The sequence below is a fragment of the Myotis daubentonii genome, chromosome 3 (assembly GCF_963259705.1).
Source record: "Myotis daubentonii chromosome 3, mMyoDau2.1, whole genome shotgun sequence".
In the NCBI taxonomy this organism is placed as follows: Eukaryota; Metazoa; Chordata; class Mammalia; order Chiroptera; family Vespertilionidae; genus Myotis; species Myotis daubentonii.
Window position 1 is genome coordinate 58,261,690 of NC_081842.1, and position 12,945 is coordinate 58,274,634.

At 38.8% G+C, this 12,945-nt stretch overlaps 1 protein-coding gene across 2 annotated transcripts in view; it reads right to left on the reverse strand.

The window, feature by feature from the left end:
* SLC49A4 (solute carrier family 49 member 4) overlaps positions 1-12,945 on the reverse strand; it is a 73,038-nt gene that overhangs the window by 21,641 nt on the left and 38,452 nt on the right. For both annotated transcript variants that reach the window (XM_059687663.1, XM_059687662.1), the window contains exons 5-7: positions 12,784-12,892; positions 6,157-6,224; positions 1,873-2,000 (exon numbers count right to left, since the gene is read on the reverse strand). In XM_059687663.1, coding sequence (XP_059543646.1) covers positions 1,873-2,000; positions 6,157-6,224; positions 12,784-12,892 — 305 coding nt within the window. The remainder of the gene's footprint in view (positions 1-1,872; positions 2,001-6,156; positions 6,225-12,783; positions 12,893-12,945) is intronic.

Sequence of the window (12,945 nt, forward strand, 5' to 3'; positions counted from 1 at the left end):
TATCTGTGGGTTTGCTTTCTGCAGTTTCAGTTACCTGAGCTCAACCTTAGTCTGAAAATATTAAATGAAAATTCCAGATATAAGTAATTTGTAAGTTTTAAATTGCACACTTTTCTGAGTAGGGTGATGAAATCTCTCACTGTCACCTTCCCAAACTCCATCCAGGTTGGGACTTGAATCATCATTGTCTACACATCCATGATGCATACAATGTATATGCTACCTGCCTGGTACTCACTGAGTAGTCTCTGTTATCAGATCAACTGTTATGGTAGCTCAGGGATTGTGCCAGTAACCCTTATTTTACTTAATAATGGTCCAAAAGCACAAAAGATGCTGGCAATTAGAATATGCCAAACAGAAGCCATAAAGAGCTTTCTTTAAGTGAAAAGGTACTTACATATAGGAAAAAAACATAGTATGTTTAGGGTTTGGTACTCTCTGGACTTTCAGGCATTCACTGGGGGTCTTGGAACATATCCCCCATGGATAAGAGAGACTAGTGTATGAATCTTAATCTTTTGTTAAAGTGAAAAAAAAAAAGGAACAGAATCCCTTGATTTATAAAATAATTTGTCATAGTAATTTTTAAAAATGTTTTAATTCAGAGAGGAAGGGAAGGGAGAGATAGAAACATCAATGATGAGAGAGAATCACTGATCAGCTGCCTCCTGCATAGCCCCACTAGGGATCGAGCCCTCAACGTGGGCATGTGCCCTTACTAGGAATCAAACTGTGACCTTTGGTTGAAGGTCATAGGTTGAAGCTCAACCATGGAGCCACACTGGCTGGGCTGTCATAGTAATTTTACAAAGATCCTGTGGTAGGCAGAACAATGTCCCCCTAATCCTAACCCAAAATATATTTATGTCTTAATCCCTGGAATCCATGAACATGTTATCTTTGGAATTAAGTTTACTAATCAGCTGACTTTAAAATTGGGAGACTATCCTAGATTATCTGGATGGGCTCAATGCAATCACAAGGATCCTTAAAAGTGGAAGAGGGAGATCAAAGGTGAGATCAGAGGAAGATGTGGCTTTGGAAGAGAGGCACAGATGATACAATGTGAGGAGGAAGTAACAGGCTGTCCTGGGCTTTAAAGATGGAGGAAGGGAGCCACAAGCCAAGGAATGTGATAGAAAAGGCAAGGAAATAGTTCTTCCCAAGTCGGCCCACACTTTCATTTTAGCCTAGGCCTTAGGGAGATCCAAGCTGGACTTCTAACATACAGAAATGTAAGATAAATTTGTGTTGGTCTAAGCCATTACCTTTGTGGTAACTTATTACAACAGACACAGAAAACTAATACAGACCCCCAATGATACTAATAACAACAATAAAAACAACAACTATAAATGTTTCAGGTCAATTGGATGAGCTAAGTAAGCTGCCTCTAATATACGTCCAACAGATATTTCCAGTAAGTTTTGTTTTGTATTGATGATGTAATTATACTAAATATAAAATATTGTTGCTGGTTCAAAGGATTTTACTAAAGTGTACTACAAACATCATAGCTTTTTGCCTTTGTTCACTTTCTTTACTGTTCTACAATGATGTAATGGCTATAAAGAAGATAAAAATCTTTGTATTATGCACTGATATGAATGTTAAAAGCATATACACTTATGTTATATAGCTTGGGTTAAAGATAATACTTCTTTTTCATATGTAAAATACCAGTGAAATATTATATATTTAGTTATTTATTGAGTTTTTCTTAGATGGGATAATGGTTTGATGGCTGGCAAGGGACCTTTTTGCATATTTAACAATTACTTATAGAAAGCAGAAAAAGTCCTACTGTCAAAATATACATACTTCTATGAACTAAAAATATTTATTCAAAGTTCAAAAATCAGTGTTTACCTGTGGTTAAAGGCAGGTGTGTGATGCTGTTCAAACAGGTGAGGGTGAACCACGTGGATGATAGTGTAGCCCCAGAAAACAGGAGGAGAAGAATTAATTTCAGCATACCCCTGATAAAATCTGCAAACCTAAAAAAAGAAACAACAGTCTATTAATCCTAGCTGAATTTTAAAAATACTGTTTAAATCAATGATACACTTTCATTTAACATGTTAAGTGCCCAGCCTTTTTTGTCTTTGGGACAGAAAGTATAGTGTCAGTCACCGGTGACTGACAGTGTTAAGGACTAGAGGCCCAGTGCATGAAATTCGTGCACAGGTAGGGTCCCTAGTCCTGGCCTGAGATCAGGGCCAATCGGGGCCTTCCTTCAGCTGGGGTCTCCCTTCAGCTGGGGTCTCCCTTCCCATGGCTGCTGGCTGCTGGCTAGGGCCTTCCTTCATTCCGCGCTTCCCCCTGGTGGTCAGCGCCCGTCATAGCGAGGGATTGAACTCCCAGTCTCCCGGTCAAACTCCCAAGGGGACACTTTACATACTAGCCTTTTACATATATAGAAGAAGATAGATAATTTCTTAAAGAAATTTCCATACATTCTTTTAAAAGCAAGTTTTAAATTTTTTTAACTGATACATTGTGTTTGTGTACATAAGTGATAAATGTTACTTTGTGATAAATGATTTTCTTCTCTTACAAAACACACAAAAGGTGATCTCTATTCAGGATCTATAACTTACAGGATGGATTCTGAGCTTTTCAATACCACTTTTACTTTCTTTATATTTTTTCTATAATTGCTAAATATCCTCTAATGAGTACATATTGTTCTAGTTTTAGAAAACAGGCTAATTGTTGACATAAACTTGCAGAGATGGCTCTCCCAAAATTCAGACTCAGAGAACCAATTCTAATGCTTTGTGGTCCTATATGACCTGGTCTCTGCCTCCACCCTCCCTTTGCTTTACTATGCTCCAGCTGAACAGCCCTGATTCTGTTTCTCATACATGCAACGCTGTTTCCCCAGCAGTGACCTGTCCTGTCTGCCTGGAATGCTAGTACCCCGGTTCTTCACATGAGTTACTCCTGCTTCTTCCTCAGGTCATTCAGGTGTCAGTTCAACAAGGCTCATTTAAGAGCCTTGCCACTTCTTTATTTTCTTCATATCATTTACCTCTATTGTAATTCCTCCTGTTTTTGCATTTGTTTTCTGTCTTTCCTATCAGACTGTAAGCTTTGTGAGAGCAAGAACATGGCTCTGGAACAGTGAATACTATTTTTTAAACCTTGTGACTACTGTTTCCTAGCATTTTAAGTTCTTAAAATCCCTGCTTTTCCCTCTGAATTAACGTGAAACTAAAAGGCATCTGGTAGAGATGCTTACCATTTAGTTGTGACCAAAACCTTTTCCATTTGTTAATTGCTTTTCCTCATCTGCTGATTAACTGTTGACTGTATAGGCACAATCCTCTGGCTGAGCCAACATACAACTTTCTCTGTCCTTCAGAATTGTTTCCATTGCAGAAAAACAGATCCCATCCCAAATCTGGCATTTACCATGTTTTCTCTTTGAAGCTTTAAAAATAAATTTAGTTTCTGTTGTAATTATGTATCTGTCCCTATCAACATACTTTCAATACTATCTTTTGTATTGCACTTACTTGGCATGATATGGTTAATCATGTTTGTGAGCATTCTAGACTAAAATGACTTCCTCTGAGAGCTGATGCCATCTTTTGGTAGGAAAAATGACTGCACCTTTGCCCAGTGACAGGTTTATTCTCAACTATGAAAGTTCACAGACAGAAAATTTTGATCTTGAAGCTGTGGAACCTTCTAAAAAAGGTTCCACAGCGTGATAGAAATGTCCCTCAAGAAAATCTAAAAATCACACATGTTTCTGGTATATATTTTTGGTATGCTTCCTGAACATACTTGTCAGATAGGCAGGTGGCCAGGTCTGAGAGAATAGAAGAGTTTTCTGGTACAAGCAGAGCTGAGTGAAGTTGAACTGGGAGACAGTTTCGCAGGGCCAGATGATCCAAGAATAAACTGACCACTGGGATCTGCTTTTTTTGGAGGCCTAGACCTTTCAAATGGGAAAATACTATAAGTATACTGCTAGGACCAAAGTAGTACATTTATAGTGGCCTTTGCCAACATAATTATAATCACCCAAAGCACTCATGTCTACAAAGGGACTGCAATCTAGGGGTCCCAAAAACTGGTGTTATAAATGTAATTTTAAAATTTATTTAAGGTCTAGGAGATACCTATAATTGATTTCAGATCCCAGAGTAAGGGTAGTGCTTTATAGAACTTCCATTTCAACATATTAAAAACAAATTGTTCTCATTCTAATTTTCTCCTCTAATTCTATTTCTATAGAGTTAAAATGAAAGGTTTATGGAAAGAAAATGAAGAGAAAGGAGAATGTGAGATGTCATTTTTAAAAAAATATATTTTATTGATTTTTTACAGAGAGGAGGAGAGAGGGATAGAGAGTTAGAAACATCAATGAGAGAGAAACATTGATCAGCTGCCTCTTGCACGCCCCCTACTGGGGTTGTGCCCGCAACCAAGGTACATGCCCTTGACCGGAATCAAACCTGGGACTCAAGGAACCTGGGACCCTTGAGTCCGCAGGCTGATGCTCTCTCCGCTGAGCCAAACCCGTTAGGGCGAGATGTCATTTTTGATAATGGTTTCCTCTAATCTATTTGGTGCTCAGAATAGAATTTGGTAAATGATGACTCACTCTAATTGGCTTGGAGATTTAATTAGAATAATTAGGTATGATTTTTGTCAAATGTGATAGGTCAATACATTTCAGTATCAATGTAGTGATTTGCTACAAATAACTATCTTTTAGATTTTATTCTTATATTTTCTTAACTTATAAAAACCTCATAAAGTGTTTTAGAAATTAGTGTCAATTTATTCTTTCATTATCCAAGAAACACTTTGCAAACTTTAAGATCTAGATTGCCTTAGCCAGTTTGGCTCAGTGGATAGACCACCAGCCTGCAGACCAAAGGGTTCCAGGTTCAATTCTGGTCAAGGGCACATACTTGGGTTGTAGGCTCCTCCTTGGCCTGGGCCCTGGTTGGGGTTCATGCAGGAGGCAACCAATCGATGTGTTTCTCTCACATCAATGTTTTTTTCTGTCTTTCCCTCTCTTTTCCACTCTCTCTAATAATCAATGGAAAAATCTCCTCGAGGATTAACAAACAAAAGATTTACATATAATATTATCCTGTGTCAATTATGCTTAAGTGTTTAGATATTGAGGTGATTTACCCATCTTATTTACCTCCCCAAATATGTAATTAAATTCTTCCTTTCCTGGCAAAGTTGATTGCCTAATTTTGTTTCTGATTAAATAGGGTAAAATTATTTGGGAAATGAATGAATATCATCGCTTTGGAAAGACCAAGAGTAGCTTTATAGGCAGTCACATACATGAGTGACACTGTCATTCTTTCCCTTTTTAGAATAAATGAAACTTTTTCCCTCTCTTGACTCATTCTAAAAATGTGTTGTTGCCGTAACTGGTTTGGCTCAGTGGATAGAGCGTCGGCCTGCGGACTGAGGGGTCCCAGGTTCGATTCCGGTCAGGGGCATGTGCCTTGGTTGCGGACACATCCCTAGTGGGAGGTGTGCGGGAGGCAGCTGATCGGTGTTTCTCTCTCATCGATGTTTCTAGCTCTCTATCTCGCTCCCTTCCTCTCTGTAAAAAATCAATAAAATATATTAAAAAAAATGTGTTGTCATAATGTGTTAAGATCATAGGCAGTTTGATGAAACTGGAAGTCTTTATGAACATTTTTAATCAAAATAGAATAACCATTGAGATGCATGCCAAAAAAACCCAGAAGTCAATATATGCTAATCAGGACAGTACCTTTTCATGGAAATTTCTAGACATGCTCTTACAAATGACTTTTTTCAATTCTTTTCAATTCTCGATAACTATCAATTTGCCTCTATTACACTATCACCTTTCTTTGAGTTCCATCTGTAGATGTTCTCTAATAATATGGAAAGAGGCAGCTCAGTTACACTGGAAATACATCTCCAGTCTACAAAAACATTTCAGGATGGACCACTCCTGAGGTTTCTTCTAGCAGCACATTCTCCCTACTGTATGTCGATTTTCTTGTAGCCCCCTTCTCTGACCTTTGCCTATTTACTTTTCCTTAAATTTTAATTTTTATTTAGGGGAGCTGATTATTTCTTTGGGCTTTTTGTTTGTTTCTGGCTACTCACATGTTTAACATAAAATGTTCTTACCTTGCCATAGCTATTCCAACAACACAGCCCCCAACTATGGACCAAAATCCAATCCAGCCAGCATCTACCTGTTAAGAAAATGGCAGACACATTAAACATAAGATTATCATGTTGCAATTTAGAAGGCTTGAAAAAAGTCCTCTTTAATCAATATTAATAGCTATACAACAACAAATCTAGGAAATGCCATTTAAGAAAATGAATCAAATGAAAGGATTTATGTGTGACTAAGTAATATAAATGTATCTCAGTAAATATGTCTTCCATTAACTTATCAGTGTCATACCATATAATTAATGTCACAACAAATCTTTAAAAATATATTCTACATGCCTAGCTTTATAATAGGAACTCTTAAGAAAACAGGAAAAGGACAAAAGATGGTCACTGACAGAAAAAAAGTTTAAAAATAGCCAAAATGCCCTAACCAGTTTGGCTCAGTGGATAGAGGATCAGCCTGTGGACTAAAGGGTCCCAGGTTCGATTCCAGTTAAGGGCATGTACCTTGGTTGAGGGCACATCCCCAGTCGGGGGTATGCTGGAGGCAGCTGATCAATGTTTCTCTCTCACTGACGTTTCTAACTCTCTATCCCTTTCCCTTTCTTTCTGTAAAAAATCAATAAAATATATATTTTTAAAAATAGCCAACACAAAGGCAACTACTAGGAAATAATTGAGTGTTAAACACCTAGCAACAACTAAAAATGTATTTAACAGAACACAAAAGGGGGGGGGACGACAATGTAGGTTTGAGGGTTGAGCACCTGGAGAGACTGAATAGAGCAAGAGAATTTGAGCTGAGTTTTAATTGTATAGCTCAGTCAGTTCTTGAGAAAACATTTCTGGCCCTGCCATGTACTAGCTCTGTGACCCTGGGAAAAATGTTATTACATCTTCTTACCTATAAAATAGACTAAATGAGATAATTTATGTATAGGCCTTAGATCAGTGGTTGGCACAGAGGAAATGCTCAATGAAGGTTAGAGCTGTCATCATTACCTGATGATGCTTCTCCATCTACCTGAGGTCTTAATCGCTTTCCTACCTTCACGGACAAACTTATTCAGAGCAATCTACAAATGCTGCCTTTATTTGCTCATCATGCCTGTATCTTTAACTCTTATTATGACGTGGCTTCTGTGTCAACTCACACTCTAAGTTTCAGCTTTCTCACTAGGTAGGTGGGGATGATAAAGAATTATTTTTTTGAGAATTAAATAAGCTAATAAATGTAAAGTGCTTGGTACATGTTAGTTGTTGTTACACTGAAATCCTTGTTTCCCTAACAATACAGATGCAGTCTGTCTCCTCTTTCCCTTTCCCACGTCCACCACACTTGCTTATCTTATTTCCTACTCTAGACTCCTGTAATAGCATCTGGAATGGTCTCCACAATCTATTCCTCCCATCCTGCCAGAACAATTATCCCGATCATTCCCCTTCGTTTCTCAGAAACAGTTCCTGGATTTCCTTGTGGTTACTGGGAGAAGTCCAAATCTAACTGGCATCTGAGAGCTGCCCATACTAACTTCGACCTTTTATTTTTTCTAGTCATATTTTTCATTACACCTGTGTCAGAAATGTTCAGCTGTCCACCAAAACATATTATTTTCTTCTGCCTGGGCATTTGGCTAGATTACACATCCCAACCCCCATTCATTTCCATGTGACCACGTGGCTAAGTTCTCATTACTGGAAGTGGCCAGACTGAGGTATGCCATCTCTGGGCTAGAACCTGGAACACAGTTATATGCCTCCTCCATGGTTTCTTTCCCTTCTGCCAGCTGGAATCCAGATGTGGTCACCCAGCTTCACCCATGACTATAAAGACAAGGTCTTAGGAGACAAAGAGCTGCAAAGTGGAAGCAACCCAGGTCTCTAAACGAGAGTGAGGAAAATACCTGTCCAAACTGTAGACAACTGTCCTACATTACCAGGCAAGCTGTCCTAGATTGCTATGCGAATGACAAATGGATTTCTTCTTAAGACTCAGAATTTTGAGATTCTGCTCCAAGTAATACAATACTTTTACACAAGTTCTTTGTTGTGCCAGTGTTTGGTGCCAAAACAAAGAAAAACTCTCTCTGGAAAAAAGAGAACACCCTGAAGCTTAAATTCTCTCTACATTTTTTTTTATACTATTGGTTTTTGGAGCAAGAGAATTCTCTGTTCTGCAGAATTGCCCCTCTGATTGTATCCATCATCTAAGGCCCAGATAATGCTATCAGGCTCCCACTAACATTTCCATCTGTCCCCTAGGCGAGTGGGGTCCTGTACCAGGGCAAGAACCACCATGCTTCTGACCATACTAACCCTGGTCCTGTCAGGCTTTTGTGCTTTTCTGCTTCCTTTGCTCATGATAATTGCTTTATTTAATAACATTCTACACAATAATTAAAATATTTTCTTTGTTTTGATCTGCTGCTTTCATTTAATTTTAAATTTTGCTTTATTTAATACCTGGTGTGATTTATGGTCTCTATACCTCTCAGAGTTTGTACAGAGGCAGATACTTGGAAGGATTTATAAGATGACGCATAAGATGTTGCAAAATCAGTCCTTGCCTGTTTGGCTCAATATTTAGAATGTCAGCCCTGAAGGGTCGCAGGATCAATTCCTGGTCAAGGACACTCATCCTCCCTGCCTAGTTGGAGTGTGTGCAGGAGGCAACCAATCCATCTGTCTCTCTCACATCGAAGTTTCTCTCTGTCTCTACCCCTCCCTTCCACTCTCTCTACAACTCAATGGAAAAATATCCCCTAATGAAGATAAAAATGAAAAAGGATTTGCAGAATCAGAATCATTTAAATGAGTGCTACACTTTTCCTTCTTGAAAGTGAACATGCTTGAAATACCTGCCGTCCAGAAAACAGGTTAGGAAATTAAGGCTTACTTCTTATGGTGAAGGTATACTAAGTAATCTGGATTAATATTCTGGTTGAGAACTAGGAAATCTGGAAGGAAATCTATCTGATGGCATCAGAGAGCCAAGAAGGTAATACATAATTATGGAAACACTAGAGGCCCGGTGCATCCCTCTCGCAATCCAGGACTGTTGACTCCTAACCACACACCTGCCTGCCTGCCTGATCACCCCTAACCACTCACCTGCCTGCCTGATCACCCCTAACCACCTCTGACTGCCTGCCTGATCGCCCCTAACCACTCACCTGCCTGATCGCCCCTAACCACTTGCCTGCCTGCCTGATCATCCCTAACCACTTGCCTACCTGCCTGATTAGCCCTAACCACTCACCTGTCTGCCTGATTGCCCCAACCACTCACCTGCCTGCCTGATTGCCCCTAACCACTAACCTGCCTGCCTCATGCCCCTAACCACTCACCTGCCTGCCTACCTGCCTGATTGCCCCTAACCACTTGCCTGCCTGCCTGATCATCCCTAACCACTTACCTGCCCGCCTCATGCCCCTAACCACTCGCCTGCCTGCCTGATTGCCCTTAACTGCCTTTGCCTGCCTGCCTGATCACCCCTAACCCTCTGCCTGCCTGCCTGAACACCCCTAACCTCTCGCCTGCTTGCCTGATCACCCCTAACCACTAGCCTGCCTGCCTGATCACCCTTAACTGCCTCTGCCTGCCTGCTTGATCACCCCTAACCACTCACCTGCCTGCCTGATCACCCCTAACCACTCTGTCTTGGCCCCCGCCACTGTGGCTTCGTCTGGAAGGACGTCCAGAATGATGTCCAGAAGATTGTTCGGCTATCCAGTCCAATTAGCATATTATGCTTTTATTATTATGTAGAATGGGAAGGAAACTCAGATACACCTGGTACTTGGTGACACTTTTCCCTTAGGGGTGGGGTGTCTGCTGATTTTAGAAAAAGGGGCCAAGGGGCTGAGAAGTTATCAACAGCCTTATTGACATAAAGGGGAAAAAATGAATTTGAGGCTTATTGTGGGGTAAGTGGCCTTGTGAAAAATCCCAGGCTTTAGTTGGGGGCTCTGAAGGACTATACTTAAGAGTACTGTGACCTGAAAACTATATTTTGAGGGACTGAAGCCCAGCTATAAATAATCCCTATTTCTGGAACTAGATTAAATGATCTCTAGACTCCTGCAAGAAAAATATAAGTTCTTTTTGGACAAAAATAACATCATCTTGGAGCTTAACTTATATCTACAACTTTTCATAATGCTACTATGTCTAGCACTCAGTCAAAAATAGTAGAACATGTAAGGAGATTAGAAAATATCAATGAATACCACAAATATAAAAATACCCACAGGGGATCTAGAAAAGGGAATTATGAGATGCAGACTTTAAATAACTATTTTTAAAAGTTTAAAAAATAAAAGATAAGCTCAAGCATTTTACAGAAAATTGGAAACTACAAAAAAGTACCCAAACAAATTTTATAACTTAAAAATATAATTGAAATCGGTAACCCTTAGATAAGTTTAATAGCATATTAGACTGAAAACTAAAACTGGATTTGGAAGAAAGGCTAGATAAAATATCCAGTCTGAAGCAAAGGAATACAAAAGGATGAAAAACTCAGAACTGAGAGTAAGAGACTTAGGGAATACAATATGAAGGTATAACATATATAGTTAGAGTTCCTAAAGGTGAAATTAGAAAAAATTTAGCATAGCCCAGCCATCATGGCTCAGTGGTTGAGAGAGAATCATTGATCGGCTGCCTCCTGCACTCCCCACCCTGGTGATGGAGCCCACAACCCAGGTATGTTCCCTAACCGGGAATCGAACTGTGGCCTCCTGGTAATTTTTGAAATTACCAATGACAACAGCTTCAAAAAATATCAAATACCGGGAAATAAGTCTAACAAATATACAGATGGCATCTTTGCAGAAAATTATAAAGCATCATTCAGAGACATTACGGCCTAAGTAAATGAAGAGAAATACAATGAGCATAGCTTGGAAGACTCAGTATTATAAATAAGTTAATTCTCAAGCTGATCTATTGATTCAAAAATATTTCATCAAAATCTGAATAAAAAAGAGTATTATTCTATCAGATACCAAAATTTGTAATATGAGAATACTTCAGACAATTTGGTATTGGCACAAAGACAGACAAATAGACTAGAGGTTGACACACATAGACTAAAGATGACACAAAAACTGTATACAAGAGGAAGGAATGGATGGCATCAAGGATAGAGGGAAAAACTGATTTAGAAACACATTCATGCACACGAGGGCACTTCATTAAGACAAAGATGACACTAGAGACAATGGGAAAGCATGATGTTTTCAAAGACTGATATTAGGTTAATGGATATTTATTTATATTGGGGGAAAATAAACTCCTAACTATAACAAGCACAAAATTCCATTCCAGGTTTAAATATGACAGGCATAACGATAAAGCTTCTAGAACAGCAATGTCCAATAGAACTTTCCATGATTATGAAAATGTAATATATCTGCACTGTTCAATTTGGTAGCCACAAGTTACAAGTGGCTATTAAGCACTTGAAAAGTATCACTGAAGAAGTGAATTTTTAATTTTTATTTCATTTCAACTGATTTAAATTTAACAGGCACATGTTGCTAGTGGCTACTATACTTTCAGGTCTACGAGATTAACAAGGGGCATATGTTTATGAACTTGGAGCAAAGATTTCTCTCTCTCTTTTACGTTACAGTCTCTGTCTGCTAGATCCAACGTCAGGACTATCTCCAAGTTGGTTTCTACTGACTACTTTTCTTTTCACTTTTTATTTTTATTTTTATTTTCCTGTTTCTTTGTATGTCTAATGTTTTGGTGTGGTTTCTTTTTTTTTTAATTGTAAAGTATATGTCATGGAAAATACAATATAAAGATTCCGAACTCTTTCAGTTCAGCTACTAAATGATCACTTTGCACTTGGGTAGGCTTGATTTTGTGCTTCATTGTAGCAGAGAAGTAGAAACCAAGGTGAGAGGACTCAATTGCCTCCTCTGCAGATTTTCGTTGGGGCCTGGTTTTAGGCTTTGTTTCTGGGTTTAAGTAGGCTAGGTCTTACTCTCTCTCGGGCAGAGTCCTATATCCTGGTGTCTCAGCAGAAGCCCAAGATGTTAATGAGGTCTCTCCACTCTGGCAGCGCCCGAACTCCGAGAGCCCAGTATTGCTCACCCTCTACTGTATTTGTTCTGCTTTCAACCCTGTAACAGTCTCTCTGTTAAACCTCTGGTAGCTTTGCCCTTTACATGTGCAGCACATTTCTCACTTGCTGAGGACCCCACACCACCAAAGAAATGGCTACTTTTAAATACATGAGATATCCTTATCCTGAGACTAGAGAGAAAGTGAGAAATTAGATGTAGGAATAGCCATATATTTGATGATGGGATCTTAATCTTCATAAAGCATAAAGCAAGAATGTAAAGGATAGAGTCAACAAAACTAAGATTTTCCTTCTTTATTTTTCTGTTTAGTAGCATCATTAATAACACCCAAATAAGTGTAAAATTCATGGCTTTTTCCAGGAAGAAAATAAATATTGTTTATAAGTATTTCACATGGACCTTGCTTTTGCAATAATGGTATGGACTATTGTTTTATCCAGGCCTTGAAGCTAAAACCAAGAACATGCAGACAATAGTTATCATTTAAATGAACTAAAAATACCTTCAAATATAAAGACAAAATGCTTACTTGGCTGACATGCACTGGTGTTAAAATTAAGTCCAGAACTCCAGACCAGCCAGCAAATACACCGAGCGGTATGGCATATGCTAAAGCAATCATCAAAAATCTCACATTGCTGTGAAAGAGAAGTGAAAAATATTATTGCAGATTCAAACTCTAGAATTTAAA